The sequence below is a fragment of the Falco punctatus genome (assembly GCF_963210335.1).
Source record: "Falco punctatus genome assembly, chromosome: Z".
NCBI classification, from domain to species: Eukaryota; Metazoa; Chordata; class Aves; order Falconiformes; family Falconidae; genus Falco; species Falco punctatus.
Window position 1 is genome coordinate 14,941,255 of NC_137586.1, and position 16,192 is coordinate 14,957,446.

The 16,192-nt window shown below is 40.1% G+C and overlaps 1 protein-coding gene across 5 annotated transcripts in view; it reads left to right on the forward strand.

Annotated features, from left to right (window-relative positions):
* Positions 1 to 16,192, forward strand: part of LOC308056548 (oncostatin-M-specific receptor subunit beta-like) — a 36,611-nt gene that overhangs the window by 12,683 nt on the left and 7,736 nt on the right. For all 5 annotated transcript variants that reach the window (XM_080372138.1, XM_080372137.1, XM_080372141.1 and 2 more), the window contains 11 exons: positions 2,654 to 2,813; positions 4,433 to 4,714; positions 5,334 to 5,463; positions 6,813 to 6,970; positions 9,049 to 9,185; positions 10,812 to 10,971; positions 11,487 to 11,563; positions 11,984 to 12,200; positions 12,807 to 12,989; positions 14,148 to 14,249; positions 14,684 to 14,863. In XM_080372138.1, coding sequence (XP_080228264.1) covers positions 2,654 to 2,813; positions 4,433 to 4,714; positions 5,334 to 5,463; positions 6,813 to 6,970; positions 9,049 to 9,185; positions 10,812 to 10,971; positions 11,487 to 11,563; positions 11,984 to 12,200; positions 12,807 to 12,989; positions 14,148 to 14,249; positions 14,684 to 14,863 — 1,786 coding nt within the window. The remainder of the gene's footprint in view (positions 1 to 2,653; positions 2,814 to 4,432; positions 4,715 to 5,333; positions 5,464 to 6,812; positions 6,971 to 9,048; positions 9,186 to 10,811; positions 10,972 to 11,486; positions 11,564 to 11,983; positions 12,201 to 12,806; positions 12,990 to 14,147; positions 14,250 to 14,683; positions 14,864 to 16,192) is intronic.

The following is a 16,192-nucleotide window of genomic DNA, read 5'->3' on the forward strand; positions in this document are numbered from 1 at the left end:
CAGCCAAATTTTCTGAAGAGGTGGAGATTACCAAATCATAGGCTTAGGCCTACTCCTGATGTTTTCCCCAGTTTGTGACTTCAGTGTGAGAGTTTTTGTCTCCAAAGAAAATTTCCTCTCCTTTGGATCTGAGAATCTTTTGGGAATTAATGCATGTTTTAGGGATATTATAACCTATTATGAATCATCTGCTGACTGAACCGTGGAAGAAGATGAAATGCACATGTTAAAACTCAGTAAAACTGGCAAACTGCTCTAGCTTATTTAAAGCTGCTATTTGTGAGAAAGTAGGTAAAGCAGAGAAGGGCTTATTTTTCTGAAACCAGAAGTCAATAAAAGAAGATGGGCACTGTTAAGAATCAAAGCTTTCTCAGATCAGCCAAGTTGTTAGTATTTTGTTTCTAAGTCTGTAGAACCACATCTTCCCTGCAGATGAGCTCTATGGAATTCAGAAGATTATGACTACTTTGATACATGGGGTAGGATTTTTAACATCCCATGAGTAGATCTAGCCAAGTCAGAAACTGGGGCCATACAGCTACAAACAAGTAAGTGGGGTTTTTTTTTTGAGTATCCTTCCAACAAACTCTTATTAACTTGCTGGAAGAAAGAATGAGTTTTTCGAATCCAAGGACATAGTCTTGTCTGTTAACTATAATAAACATGACAAGGGAAATAAACAGGGTATTTGTGATGTCACTACCAGACAGAAATGTATTTGCTTCTGTGTTTTTCTGAAGAATGTGGTCCAATAAAGAAAGTGATCCTGCTCATACCAAAGCATGGACAGTCTAGCTTCCAAAGCAGTGACTACATTCCTCAGTGCTATAACTGAGAAATTAAATTGTAAACTGATTGCAGAGTGTTTCTCAGTGGTGATATTATGAAAGTGCAGGTGTTGCTGATGGAAAGCAGTAATAGAGAGCAGTTCTCCAGCTGTCAGTGTGAGCCAGGGCTCTGGTGCAGCACAGATCTATATGCTGAGAATCTGGTAAGGTTGCTTGAAGAAGTACTGAAATGTATAGAATCATAGAACCTTTTCGGTTCAAAAAGACCTTTAAGATCATCAAGTCCAACTGTTAACCCAGCACTGCCAAGTCCACCACTAAACCATGTCTCCAAGCACCACATCTACAAGTTTTTTTAGATAGCTCCAGGGATGGTGACTCAACCACTTCCTTGAGCAGCCTGTCCCAGTGCTTGGCAACCCTTTTGGTGAAGAAATTTTTCCTAATACTTAGTCTAAACCTCCTCTGGTGTAACTTGAGGCCGTCTCCTCTTGCCCTGTCACTTGTCACCTGGGAGAAGAGACCGACCCCCCTGCCTACACCCTCCTGTCAGGCAGCTGCAGGGAGCCACAAGGTGCCCCCGAGCCTCCTCCTCTCCAGGCTGACCCCCCCAGTTCCCCCAGCCGCTCCCCACCAGCCTTGTGCCCCAGCCCCGGCACCAGCCCCCTGCCCGTCTCTGGACACGCTGCAGCCCCTCTGCGTCCCCCTGGCAGTGAGGGGCCCAACCTGAACACAGGAGTCGAGGGGCGGCCTCGCCAGTGCCCAGTGCAGGGGGACAGCACTGCCCTGGCCCTGCTGGCCACGCTGTTCCCGGCACCAGCCAGGATGCTGCTGGCCTCCTTGACCACCTGGGCACACGGGGGGCTCATTTTCATGTGTTCTGTTCTAAAATGTATTAATAATTACAGATGATTACTAGAATTTTTTGAGCCATTTTTTCCTGCTTCTTATGGACTGTCATGCCAGGGAAGATTCACACTTGGGTTACATTTTCATCTGTCTGTGTGCCTACGTGGTGCCCAGGTTAGTTTGAGTTGCTGTGCCGTGTATTGGTGCAGCTCATTTAGCACCCAGGTGGGCCTTAGTAGGTACATGCTAAAAGAAATTTGTAGGGTATCTTCTCTTAGAGAGCAGCAGAACATTTAATGTTTTTTGCTGTTTGTCTGAATTTATGTAATTTGATATAAAAATGTTTGCCAAATTACAGGGCATTTAGCTTTCGTGGGTTTTATACTCCATTTCATACTTTAGGCTGTCCTTCTGTTGTCTTCATGGAGCTGTAACAGTTTTGAATATATTTATTTGTGGTTCTTGCATGTGTGTATTGAGGAAATCAGCAGATATTCTCCTACTCTGCCTGTCACTGGTGGTAGTACTGTCCTCAGATGCTGTGCCTCAGACCTACAGTATCACCTGTGTTAATTCTTACTGGCCAGTGCAAATGCCTGCTGTAATTCAGAGCTAGGGATATGTAACCCAGAGCTTTAGGCAAGGTCACCTGCAGGCAGGAGTATCTGTGCATGCTACGACCCATGTAATAGCAGGCACAAATAACCCACTGAGAGTGGTTATTTTCACTTTCATCAGAAGCAGGGTCTGACTCACAACTATGTTGTCAGAATCAAGCAGTCTTGACAGCACCTCAGTCACTCTACCACTGCTAGTACAGATTTGTAAGCAGTTACTTAGCTTCTTAGTTACTTAGTGTGAGATCACGTCTAGCAAGTGATATTTCAGAGGCTCATTTTTCAAAAACATTGTCCTCCTTTGAGCTTTCTCTCTCTCTCACTGCTTTTGATTGACTTCCAAAATGTCTACACATCTCTGTGTTTTCAATACTTTGCCTTACTGGCCTTTGTTTGTAGGAGTTTCATAATGTCACACTGGATAAATCAGGAAAGCCTCTTCATTGGGTATGGGATTCAGACTTACCTTTGGAGTGTATGTCACACTCAGTGAGAATCAGGAGCAGAACAGAAGCATCAAAAATCTGGAGTCAGTGGAGTCGGTGGGAGACTGTCCTGGGTAAGCACAATAAGACTTTGCAATATTGATTTTATTTTTTCCAGTACAAAGCTAGATTGTCATTTACTGCTGAGTGTAACGGTGAAGTCCAGTTCAGAAGAGATGGCATCAAATTAAGAATCCATTTTGAACGCTTTCATGTCTAAGTACTGACAAACTCTTCCCGCCAACACCCCCCCCCCCCCCCCCCTTTTTTTTTTCCCCTGGTAATAATAGCAATGTTTCAGCTATTTTTTTTAATTTGCAGACTATCTTCCTAAGCTAGTAGACCAAAAGTTTTAGAGCTTTTCTTGCTTGCACGTTAAAAACAGTCATGCATAGAGTGGCATGGGATCTTGGATAGGCTCTAGTGTAGCTTATCACCAGATTAGATGCAGCCCTGGCCCAAACTAGGGGAGAGGAGAGGAAGAACATAGTTATGGTTACATCATCTGATGCATGTTTCTTTTGTCTGGGGTTCATAGCTTTCATTAGTAGAAAAGATGAAGAGACAAACAAGACAGCTCCATATGTCACTTGGAATGAACTTCTGTGAATTATATGAGAGTGAATAGGGAGTGAACCCATAATGTAATTAACGATTGCTCAACAAACCACCACCATCCCCTTTTTTTTTTTTTTTTCCAGGCTATACTGTCTTACTAGAACAATTTGGTTTGCAGATAATTTAATTTAAACAAACTTTATAACTGCCTTTGAAAATATGACTACAGTGATTTTGTAAAGAAACACTACTCTTGCTGGAGCTGCAATGGCTTTTGGTTGTGGGAGATACCATGGGCTGTAGAAGTATCATAGGTCTGTATACTTGGGTTGTGGCACATAAATTGCTCTTCTTCCTCACCTTATATAATGGGAAATAGGATACAAGGTTCCCTTTCTTTCTCACTAACCTCTATCTTGGAGATCTTGTTTTTTCAATGGAAATTGGATAGGGATCAGAAATACTATTTCTTTGTCGCAAACTGATCCTGCATTACAGACCTGATTTAGAGCTCTCTGGAAAGACAGTGACTTTAGGCGTCATCAGATTTTTGGATCAGATTCTTGAGAGTAGATTTTGTCTCCAACCTACCCAAAAGGCAGTTAATTCCCCCTGATTTTTGCATTCAGCAAGGAGTCCAACATTGAAAGCCATAGGGGTCTTACTCAAAGCTGACTATCCCCTTACTGATCTGATTCACTCAATGTTGACTTCTCTTAGCTGAGGTCTGCATAAGCTTCAGAACATGTTTTTCTAACCTCCTGCTCATAATCTTCAAAAGCAGGCATTTTGAATGTAAGCATCAGCCTGTTCATAGGTGCAGGAGGCAGTGTTCATCCGTAAAGGCAGTTGTTGAACACAAACTCTTTGTCTCCTCTTAAGTGAAAGGCAGAAAGATGCATTTAGTCTCTTAGGTAGTTTGTTGGACTTCGTTACATGTTTATGGGTTTAAGAGAAATATAGGTACAGTTAGATGTGGAGTTGATCTCTGTATGGGGAAAAATCCTAAATAAAAGTGCATGAATGGCTAATATAACATTAGCAGATTGTTGTGTAAATGTTCAGTTATGTGTTCTGTTTGAAGGCTGCTCCTATAAGCAGGTTTTGAAATTGTTTATTATGTATTACTTTGCAGCCCTGGACACTTCAAATAACAGTGAACCACAAATCTTTCCAAATGAAAAAATTGTAGAGGAAGGTTCTGATATCACTCTGTGTTGCATTGGGAGGAAAGGTCAAATCATTAAGGAATTCTTCGTAGTCCCAGCTGTTCATGTTTTCAATCACACAAATGGTCAAGTCAGACTTATCACTGTGAAAAATGTGGCACATCAAGAGATGCCTCACATCAGTGTCTACTGTCAAGATTCTTGCAACGAAGAGCAGTGCTATGATCATGCAGTTTTCTTTGTGGGTAGTAAGTGAATGTTTTATTACAGTTATATTTTCCTGCTGTTTTAAGTCAGGAATGGCTGTAGGGAATGGGAGGGAGAAGAAAAAAGAAGCTTACTGTAAGTTCGTCATTGTCCTATCATGTCCAGCTGAACTCTGTTTAATGTCTGTCTTCAGATCTGTACACTTGCATATGGAACACATTAAAGAATAGCATTAAATGTGTTCAGATTAATCTCATTAATTGATCCTAGGACAGGTAACTGATTTTTAAATATACCTACCCATTTAGGAGTTCAGCTGTATTGTCTGTGTGCATGTGGTAAAATCTCAGCACAGTCCCCCTTTCAAAGGCCAGCAGCAATTTTTACAGACAGAAAACAATACCGATTATATTCATGAATGCATGAATATAACAAAAAATAATAGCATATAGAGGGGTTTGGATTGCAATTAATTTACAGTGTTGTCCTGATTTTCTCTGCAGAGTGGTCATTGAGTAAGTATAATTGAAGTAGTATCTGTAGTAAACCAGACTTTACACGTATCCATTATTTCTAGTTTGTTAATACAGTAAAAAGGTTGATGACTTTTGCCTTGACTGCCATGCTGTTGGTGTTTTTTTGGTTATTACCTCTGACAAGAACCACCTGACACACCTAATGATTTTTCCTGCCAAACTCAAGACATGAGAGTAGTAACATGTACTTGGAGCCAGGGAGGAGACACCTATCTTTATGGACGTCATTCAACAAAATACACCTTGTCTGAAGAGTAAGTCTCCTCATTGTTACATTATCTCTGGCTTGTGCTATACGGAACAGTCATGTTCTTTCCTTTTAAATATGTGGAAAAGTTTTTTATCCTTGTTGAAATTAGCTGCCTGCCTCTTCCCAGCTCACTGATCAGCTTATTTAACAAAGTTTGAGCAGTGCAGAACCGCTCTGAACTGGATTACCTCTAACAAAGTTGTGGGTCTATCAGCCCAGTTTCTGCTTGATAAACCTTGTTCTAACCATTATTTTGGGTTAACTGAGTATCTTTCAGCAGGTATGAAGACACCCTGCAATCAGGATATAGATAACTTAGAAGTGTAATATAAGTATTGGGCAACACACACAACAGATAACTAGGAATTAATCAACTGGTAGGCTGACTATGTGTTCATGATCCATTGCCACTAATGCTGACTCAAAATGATGATTCCCTGCTAACCCTCTAGTTAGCCTGATTAGCCTCCCTAGTTCTTGTTCTTTATGATTTTATAACTTTACATGCTGTTGTTTTCCACTTTACATGCTATTGTTTTCCTTCTTGAGTCCTTTCGCTACTGACAATCCTATCTCAAAAATCCTACTTCTGTCTATAGTTTCTATAATTTCAGCTTTTATAATTTCAGCGCTTTTTAAATTTTTTTTTTATTTTTTAATTTTTTTTTAATCTCTCTGCAGACTTTCTCACAGCTTTATATTAGCAGTTTGAGTCAAGGTTACACAGCTGTGCATATCAGACCTGGCCCTTGGCTCCTTGCTACAGAGGCACCTAAATGGAGAAGAGAGGGGCTTTGCAGCAGGGTCTGCAGAGAAAGGGAAACTCATTAAGCAGGGCAGATATCTCATCAACACAACAAACTTTCATCAAAAGACCTCAGCAGAAGGCAGGTCATCACTGCGTGTACCTTCATGGTCTCTGCATCACTCACTTCCATTAAGATATTATGATGGTGATTTAAAAATGGTAGGTTAGAAGATGCACTTGAAATTACTGATTCATTTAAAAGCGTAGTGGTAGACGTGTGAATGGCTTAATTCTTGGCAAATGGTCCCTAGTTTAGAATTTCCATGAGGAAATCACTAAAAGCAACTTAGCTGTATCTTAAAAGGAAAAAGTACTTAGACTTTGAAGAAAACGTTCTTCTAATTGTAAGAATACCTATATTCATTCTGCTTCAGGCTAGGGGACAGAACTGGGTGGCTTCTTATTGTCCCCCTCTGCCTTATTTTGTATGATGCTGTAACGTAGTTGAGCCTCAAAAATTTCAGCATCTATGTCAATTGTACATTTTGGAAAAATGTTCTTCTCTCTTTTCCCTCCCTTCCTCACTTCTCTCCCTGCCCCAATAGGTTTTCCAAAAAAAGGGTTCCATGCACAGTAAGTTGTTCTGAGCAGTGCTCCTGTTCTTGGGATATAGGCCAGCAGAGGATCTATAATATCACAGTGACTGCGGAAAACCCACTGGGAAAGAAAACTGCCACGGATGTTTTTGATGTAACTTACAGAAGTAAGGTCTTTTCAATGTCTGTCTTGAAGTTTTTTTGTCATGGGCCTTGTTCTCCTTCTGATCTCAATACTTGAGTGTCCCAGTTTAAAGTGTGTAAGTCCTTGATTTTTGTCTTTCCAGTTTTTATTTGTTAGTGGTGCCTGTGCTGTTAGTTATCAGCTGTCTCTTCAGTTTCAGCTTTGCAAAATTTGTGTTAATGGTGGAAAACAGCTTCACTCCAAAGGTCAAATTTGATTGTTGAAACGACCCTTATTGAAATGACCCTTTAATGCTTCAAAATCTGCTTCTTTGCTAAAGCTGGCTCATAGTATGTGAAGCAACACGATACAAGGTTATATAATGGGGAGGTGTAAAAAAAAAATATTTGTGTAGGTTACTTGGGAATTCAGTCCTTTCTCCAAAATATTATTGCTGATGTTACTGTCTTTCCAAAATAAAATGGAGATGCACATTTTGAAAAGCAGGTAAATAAAATTGCTAGCACCTCTCTCAATGGGATGTGATGCAGATGTAAGCAGCTATTACCAGGAAGAACTGATAGTGCTAATATGGGACAATAACGTCTTCAGTGCTACTGTAAGGGCAGAAGAGTAGTTTATCATCACAAATAAAATGGGTTATTCTGTGAGCAATTACTGATGGCTGTGGTTCCTTCTTCCCTATTAGTTCTGTCCTTTATCACAGTGTACCCCAGCTTCAAAACACCTGGGTATTTCCTGCCAGTAGTATTTCCAGTTCTTCTTGTGTCTTCTAGTCCCACCACATCCATCTCAGTGTTCCCAGGGTCCTGTGGCCACCTGTTTATTTAGGCCACCTGTGGTCCTGTTTGAAGAAGCAGGAGGCAACGTGTGCTTTGCTCCGTTCTGAAGCTGACAGACTGATGGGTGAGGAGGCTGGTGGTATAACTGCTGCATTCTGGCAGGGCTTGCTTCCTCAGAGGCATTGATTACAGTTTTGCTAGACACGCTTTTTCATATGACTTGTAGGAACATATGTTAAATGCCTGTCTGTTAAATTTGCCTCAGAAAGGCATGAGAGTTCTAAAAGTTAATTGACTGGGGGTGGAGGAAACAGAGCAGGAAGAAAGTGGAGGAGTAAACTGACACGTAATAAGACAATGCAATATTACAAACTAAGTTTACATGGCAGGCTAAAATAGGTTACATTGAACGTGCTAAGTACATTAAAGCTTTACTACAGTTTTGTTTTTTCAGTTCTAGTGATTGTTACAAGTTAAAGGAATTATATATAATATTTATGATGTTAACCTTTTAAATAGTGATTGCTGTAAAGCTCTTTCTGTTTTCTCTGATCCTGGACATATTTACAGTAGAATTTTCCTTACTTAAAGGATGTCAGCAAGTAAAGGAAGACTGAAGTCCATCATTTCCAATTATGCATTAGGTAGCTGGGACCTTCTGTATCAAACACAATCTCCTTTGAGTCTGGAAGTCCTCAAATTGTAATTCCTGGTCTGTGAAGTGTCAGGATAATGGCCAAAGTTGTAAACATACCACTCACTTCCATTGCCATGTCTCATTCCTTACAATTGTACTGATAATATGGGAGAGCTGGAGATCTGCTGCCCTTGCTGAATGCTATTTGCATAGTAGTAAAGGATGTCAGAAATCTTTTGGAAGGAGTAGCATTATCTCTGTTTACCAGAGGGTGACTACTGGAAGGAGTCAATGTAAGAGTTGTGAATAAAATTTCTGGTGAAGAGGCTGCATTCTGGGATGTAGAAATGTAGCAGATGTTACTTACAATGCTAGATCCAGGAGCTTCCACCAGAAGGATTAGAGATTTTTACTGGATTTGCAGAAAAAGACTTTATTTTGTTCATGATGTTCTGAAATATTTTCAAGTCACATAAGGGTTTTTTTTAACTTATATCACATTTACTTGATTACTATATTTACATTTTGAAATTAAATTTTACTAATTTATATCTGATTCTTCTAGACTGGCAGAAAGATTTGTATGTCATCTTTGCTCTTACTACTAAACTAAAATACCTTAAAATACTTTTGCATGTACTTTATGTTTTCCAAGAGTTAACTCAGATTTTCCATTGGCAGTTTATCCCGCTGCACCTTTCCAGCTATGGGAAGAATACACAGATGCGGAAATCACATTATATTGGAAACATCAAATCAAAGGAATTGAACTCTTTTGTCAAACTGAACTGCTCCTACCCAATGGGAAAGTAGAACTGGTATGAAACCTGACTTTCATACACAAAAACATAACAAGTATCTTTTTGACATGAGATTAAAAAATAATTCCACAGCAATATCAATACACTCTAAATCTTGTGAGCATGTGGATGTGTCTATTTTCTGCATTTGTTTGCCCCCAAGCTCTACACTGATGACGTAGTCCATGTGGGCAGCCATTGCTGGCACTAATTCATACGCCAACACTTCCTATACTGCAGGCCAAAGTGTACAGTGTGACTGGTCTGCATATGTGGCTCTGTCCTCTGCTGCATGGGTTCTGAGATTTGTGGAAGTAAATAAAAATATTTATGGGCCTTATAGCTGTTGTTAGCTATTGCTAGTCTTGGTTTTTCATGGTTTTATTACTCATATCGTCTTAGGCACAAATGGTGGAAATGTGTGTTGAAGGCTTTTTTTTTTTTTTTTTTTTTATATTAGTCCAGGAGCTTTCTATGTACTATTTGCTGTACCTGGTGGTAATGTGCCTGTTTTCTAGTGAGGAAACCCCAGGACAGTTTCTCTTCCCATCCTCTTCCATCTCCTTGAAGATTATTTGAGTAGACTCCTTGTCTTGTTCCACTTCTTCCATGAACAGTGAGACTGTCTGACTCTTTGCATGCATACTGTGTTTTCTCTGGAGCCCTTTTCCTATGAAGGCAGCTTGCCTGTAGCGTATGAGAGAGGCATTATGAAGATCAGGATGAAGCTATGCTCTGTCTTAAGTATTAGTCAAGAGATGTTAGTTCAAATGGCTGCCACAGGTGGCCACTACAGGAGACAGTTTAGAGGAGAGGCTTAAAAGCATGCTCACTTTTTGACTCTTACCAGAACTCAGCCTGTCTCCAAGGAGGGAGTGGGGGAAAAAGTTGAGGAAAAAATGGGAAGAAAAGGTAACTGTAGGTGCTGTGCATAGGTCTGGAACAGTGTCCTACTTACATGAACTGAGTAAAAGACCCAGAGTCTGTGAGTATAAGATCTCAGTAAATTCCCTTCTTGGTGTAAAGAGTAGTCATTTGACAGGCTGTGAGTTGCAGCCTTCCAGTACCTTAAAAGAGCCTAGAAGAAAGCTGGACAGCGATTTTTTTTTTTTTTTGCAAAGGCATGTAGCAATACAACAAGGGGGAATGACTTTAAACTGAAAGAGGGTAGATTTAGATGAGGTATTAGGAAGAAATTCTTTACCGTGGAGGTGGTGAGACACTGGCACAGGCTGCCCAGAGCAGCTGTGGATGCCCCATCCCTGGCAGTGTTCAAGGCCAGTCTGGATGGGGCTTTGAGCAACCTGGGCTGGTGGAAGGTGTCCCTGTCCATGGCAGGGGGGTTAGCACTAAATGGTCTTTAAGGTCCCTTCCAACCCGAACCATTCTGTGAGTCTATGATTCTGACTGCTACTCAGACAGTTACAGAGAGATGGCTTGCAGACCTCTTTTTGGACCTCTGTGTCTTTTGATCGTGTGTGTTTTGTTGGGGTTTTTTTGACTGTTGTTCCATGATTACCTTTTCCAAGTCAGGCTTAACTGACTATTGTAGGATCTAGAGGAAGAACTTTTTTTTTTTTCAGACAAAAAACTCTTGCTAATGAAGCTGAACTGAGCTCTGACTGTTCTGTCTTTGTCTTGCAGCATAATATTTCAGACACATATCTCCATTATGGGACCATCACCCTGGGTGGACTGCAGCCATACACTGAATACAGAACTAGAGTACGCTGTGGGTCAGCTAAGCATTTCTGGAGGTGGAGTGAATGGAGTGAAGTCCAAACCATCAGAACAAAGGAAGCAAGTATGTCCAGCCTACTGGGACGGGAACCTTGAAGAGCGTTCTTAGCTTGCCACCTCTGTTTGCTATCTGCTGCTACTCTTCTGCTGTGTAGCTAAAGCAGACTCCTGCTGCATGCATAAAAGCAAAAGCACAGTAAGAAAAATTTAAGAAGGTGGCTTTTTAAACAGCTCTTGTCCTCTGCCAGTTTCTGCCATTTCATCCACTGCAGGCAGTGGGAAATCTGAATGACTGGGAGGGTGAAGAGACTGAGTTACAATGCTCAGTGAAGGCTGTAGGAATGGTGCAGAGGTGGAAACAAGCATCTCAGAACTGCAAGCAAAGAAATACTTTCTGGGGAAACTAACCAGACATCCATTCAGAAAAAATAATTAAGGGAGAAAGAATAATGTTTTGACAAGACCTAGGACTGATGGGGAAAAAGAAGTTTTGGGGGTGGAATTTCATTATATGGGAGGAAGCAATTAAATAGTTTATCCTTTCTGCACCTAAAACATCTTTGTTTTACTGTATTCCAGCTCCAACAGGGAAACTGGACATCTGGAGAGAAATCACACCGGTTCTGGGTGGGAGGAATGTGACCTTGTTCTGGAAGGTGAGACCAGAACAGAAACAGAAACAAACCCTTTCACAAGGGGGTTGGAAATTTCTCCCATGAACTTTAACAAGCCTTTGTGCACTTAATAGCAATTCAGTATGAAAATGTCCTTTAAGAATCTAAGACAAATATGTATAACTTATTTCAGAACGTATGTAGCTGTATGATGATGTATTGTCCTGGCATTTCAGACATACACTTCTCTTTTTCTAAGTATTATAACAAGACAAATCCCATTACTGAGTTTTCTGCACTTCCATTTCATCCTGTATATTTATGTATGTATGAAAACGAGCATTTATATTCTTACAGAAATAATACATCCAGTTAGTTATTTAAAGTTCTAAATGCTCCTCTCATATTTTTTGGCAAAATTTACTAAGTAATTGTTGTTTACCTCCATAACTATTTCCCCAGCAACCACCAAGTTTTCGAGCAAATGGAAGAAGTATTTCATATGAAGTAACCTGGGAAAAAGTAGAAGATGGCTCTAAGCCTGAAAGACTTTCCTTTTCATCAGTCTACAATAGCACAAGGATTTCCATTGATAACCATTCCTACAGAATCAGTATCATGGCAAAGAACAGTGTTAATTATTCACTTCCTGCAGTACTGATCATTCCTAAAGCTACAGGTAACAGTAGGAGTATTTTCAGTTAGATTTTCATTATGAGAGTTTTGTTTCTACCTATTTTAAGTGAAATAATAATTTATCGTCTTAGGGGAACAAATTAACCTGGCCTGTTAACTCACATCACTGCTATATGGAAATTATTAGTGTATTTTTGCCTACAAGGTGGTAACTGTATGTATATTAAGCTTCAGGGCCTTCATCTATGCCTTACAAGAGAAAGTCTGTTTTGCACAGATTGTCTCCACAGAGCAAAACACATTTAGGCTTAAACTTGAGCCTCAAACCTGCCACAGGTGCCATGAATGTGCAGCCACTGCCTCACAGGGAACCCTTGTGTGTGATTAGTCTCTTGTGACTTTCTGTTTTATGACTCCATGTTTCTGCAGTTGGGTTCTTTTTATGAAAACTGATGGGTTTTGAGCTGTCAGCTTTCAGCATACAAAAAGATCAGCTTTCAGCATGTGAAAGATCCCATATGTCTGATAGTGAATGAACACAGCTATTTTATTGTTGTTTAACAGCTTAGCATAGAAACTGTATTGATCTTCATTTATGAATCTGAGGTCTCATGCAGCAAAATATAGAGACTGTTTTGTACATTCCTAGGCACCAAAGAACTTAAAGAAGAAGAGGTTAATGGTACAGATGATGGCATTTTTATTTCCTGGGACCCCAGACATATGTATGACAGTTATATTATTGATTGGTGTAACTTTCCGATGTTGCAGCCTTGTGATTTGCAGTGGAAAAGATTTGGGCCCAACGCTTCCAGTGCTCTGATCAACTCAGGTGACAGCTCAACAATTTTTCTTTCTGATATCTGTACATCAATCTTTCATGCTGTGGGCATTAACTGAATTTAGGGAAACAAATCCTGTGTAATATTGAAGTCTGTGCAGTGCAGGTGTAATTTTTCAAAGGCACATGGTATTATGTTTTGCCTAACAAATGAATTAGACCTCACATATGTGCCAGCACCATTAAGCCTTGGAAATCAGCATAGTATTTTAGAAGAAAACTCTTCCGAGTAGCTTGTAGTAACACTTTGAAGGAGCATGGTGAGGTTAATGAAGGAGCTAAAAATCTTTTAGCAGGAGACATGAAGCATGGAAAAAATGGAACTCTGCCTTGGCTGTAACACAGGTCAATAGTTTAACACCCACTGTGTAGTGAGAGGTTTAGTGCTGTCAATGTGCTAAAAATGTGTTTCAACACCAGTCCTTGCTTAGGACCAGTTGTGTGGTTTTTATCCCAGTGCTGGCCATTAGACCTTTCTGGCTGTGTGAAAATTGTTCTGGTACACTTCTAGAGCTGCGAGAATATAGCCTTCCCGGAGTCTCTCAAGCTGAGAGTTCACTTAGGAATGAAATATGTTTGAACAAAATTTGACTGAGCATATTTCAATACGCAATAAGGGAACTGCACTTCAATTCATACAAACACATGGCATCCTGTGTCCTCACTGAAGGAGAGTGTGGCGACACTGTGGAAAAAACGTTGCCCACTTCTTCAGTGGGTTGCATTTACTTAATCCAAATGGGAGTGGATGTCAGTGAGGATAACATGGAATCCTGATGCATGGGTATGTGTCTGCATGAAACAGCCCAAAACACAACCTTTGCCTGTGCCAAAAATGGAAATGAAATTATCTTGCTCTTAGATGCATTTGGAGTCTATTGTACACTCATCTTGACTTATGTAGGGCAACAAAAAGATTTTAAACCTCCCTCTGAATTCTCCCTTTCAGACAGAATACATGTGTTCCATTCACATTATGCACACTAAGAATTGGTTTATGCTGTGTCTCCTTCAGTAGCTTCAATAACACAGTAGCACACAAAGAAGATTTCTAATGGATCGTAGACCTCTATAGAAAGCAGTTAAGTAAAAGCAAATCCAAAAGACAAACCATAACCTATTTTTGTAATTACTTCCACTGTTTTCTAGCTGCTTTTGTTCCAGGGGTGAGATACAACTTCCACATCTATGGATCTGTTGCTAATACAGCCTCCTTACTGGAGAAGAAGACTGGTTATCTCAGGGAGCTTCGTAAGTTTGCAACATTTTTAGGGTCTGTGTATTTGCTAAATTCATCAGTCAGAAGAATTCCACAGCTTTCCTCCTGCTAAAACCATTATTTGCTGTGTTGTTTCTATATCATCAGTGAATCATTTAAAAGTTGTACAACAACGTACACAGCCCTGCATCGAGGATATTTAACTAGTGCAGTGACCAGGCAGAGTCCATGTTAGAATAGCTAAACAAATCTGTGATTAGCAGTCACAGCTTTGTGTATAATGTGGACTGCATGAAAGCTCTGTGAAGTTGACAGTTTTGGTGGAGCGCTTTGGCTTTATTCAGCTATTAAATACAAGTAAGATATGAACAGAAACACCACATGGGAATGTAGATATTTTTCAAGTTAGAAGATAAACATTCTTGAAGAATAATGGAGAGTTTTACTTGAATTTCCTTTCTTCTAGCTCCTCTGCTTGATCCTGTGGTGGATAAAGTTGAACTGACTTTCAATGCAGTAACGCTGTCTTGGGATTCTTACCCCACAAATGAGTCACAGTCTGGTTTTGTAAGAGGCTACCATGTTTATGTGTCACCTGTACACGAATACTGCAGTTTGAAAGGATCCAAAAAACATATCCTTCCAGGTAATTGAGCTCTGGGATTTAGGAATTTTTGTCATTGGTACAAGTGAAACAGCCAAACAAAAGAAACAGCCAAAAGGCTGTTGCTGACTATTGTAGCCCCTTAGAAAGTTCACATTAGGCAAGAAAATTGGCTTATTAGGCAATATACAGATTTCAACACCTCCTGCGTTTGATTCCTCTCTAATGCTTGAGGTGCTAATGGGCAGAAGTGGGTCCTGGCTTTTTACAGATTTATAGCCCCTGTCCTGTTGTCTGTAGCTCCTTTTAACACCAGTGCAAGCTCCAGAAAAGATTCGTGCAGTACTGTAGGACAAGTCAAATATCTGCCTCTTGTGATTTGAATTTTCGATGAATTTCAAAAACATCTGTTTGTGGTCTACTTGGATGACAGTCATAGAAAGTATGTTAGTTTTACTAGGATTTGGGGTATTTTAGAAACAGTCGGGATACAGTTTATTTCCTTTAGAATTTGAGCACTGTGTAAATTCCCCATTTAAATTCTTTCATAGTGAAAGTATTTGTGGCTGTGCTCTACAGTGGAGTTCCTTCAGCAGAACGGAGCTGTGGGGTGCCGCAAAGCCGTGTTTAAATTTTCATATCTGATCTTCCTGCTCCACACTCAAAACTGTTCCAGATGACTCTGCTCCATTACAGTTTTCAGATATTTCCATGTTTAAGGATTTTGGTTTTTTTTCCCTTGCCTCTTCTTCCAGTTGCATCATGTCCTATATCAGATCCTTCTGCTGATTAGACTAGTACCAGGCTAAAAAGCCTAGTTTGAACTGAAGGCAGCTGATGTAGGAATTCCTATCAGAACTAAACTAATCATAGATGAACCATAATTCTGCAAATAATCCCAGTTAGACTTTAAATGTTTAAATTGAAGATTTCCTGCTTCCCAGTTTGTCTGAGCTAGCAAACAAGGGGTGTGACTGGTAACAGGAGGAATATGCTAACCCTTTGTCCCTGGGGTTTGGGAGTTGCACAATAGAGAGGCAAAAGAGTTGTTTTCGGGCAGAGATTTCTTGCTTTAGTTATCTTCAAAGAACTTGACCTTAGCTTAAGGGCTACGGGATTCTGGTGAAAAAGGAAATGGCAAACCCAGATCATTCTGTTAAAAAGCTCTAGTGAAAGGAAATAAAAATAAACAGTTGCAGCTTTTGACAGCAAATTATTAGGTGGTCTGCCAGAGGCTGGTCAATGTTGTGGACAGTCCGGTTACAGGGGATGTGAGTTCATACCAGTGGCAATGAGTCAGGATGCATCATCCTTCTCAGAAGGAAGTATGTAAATTACAAAGAAGGTGGGTTACAAATGTTCTGTTATTTC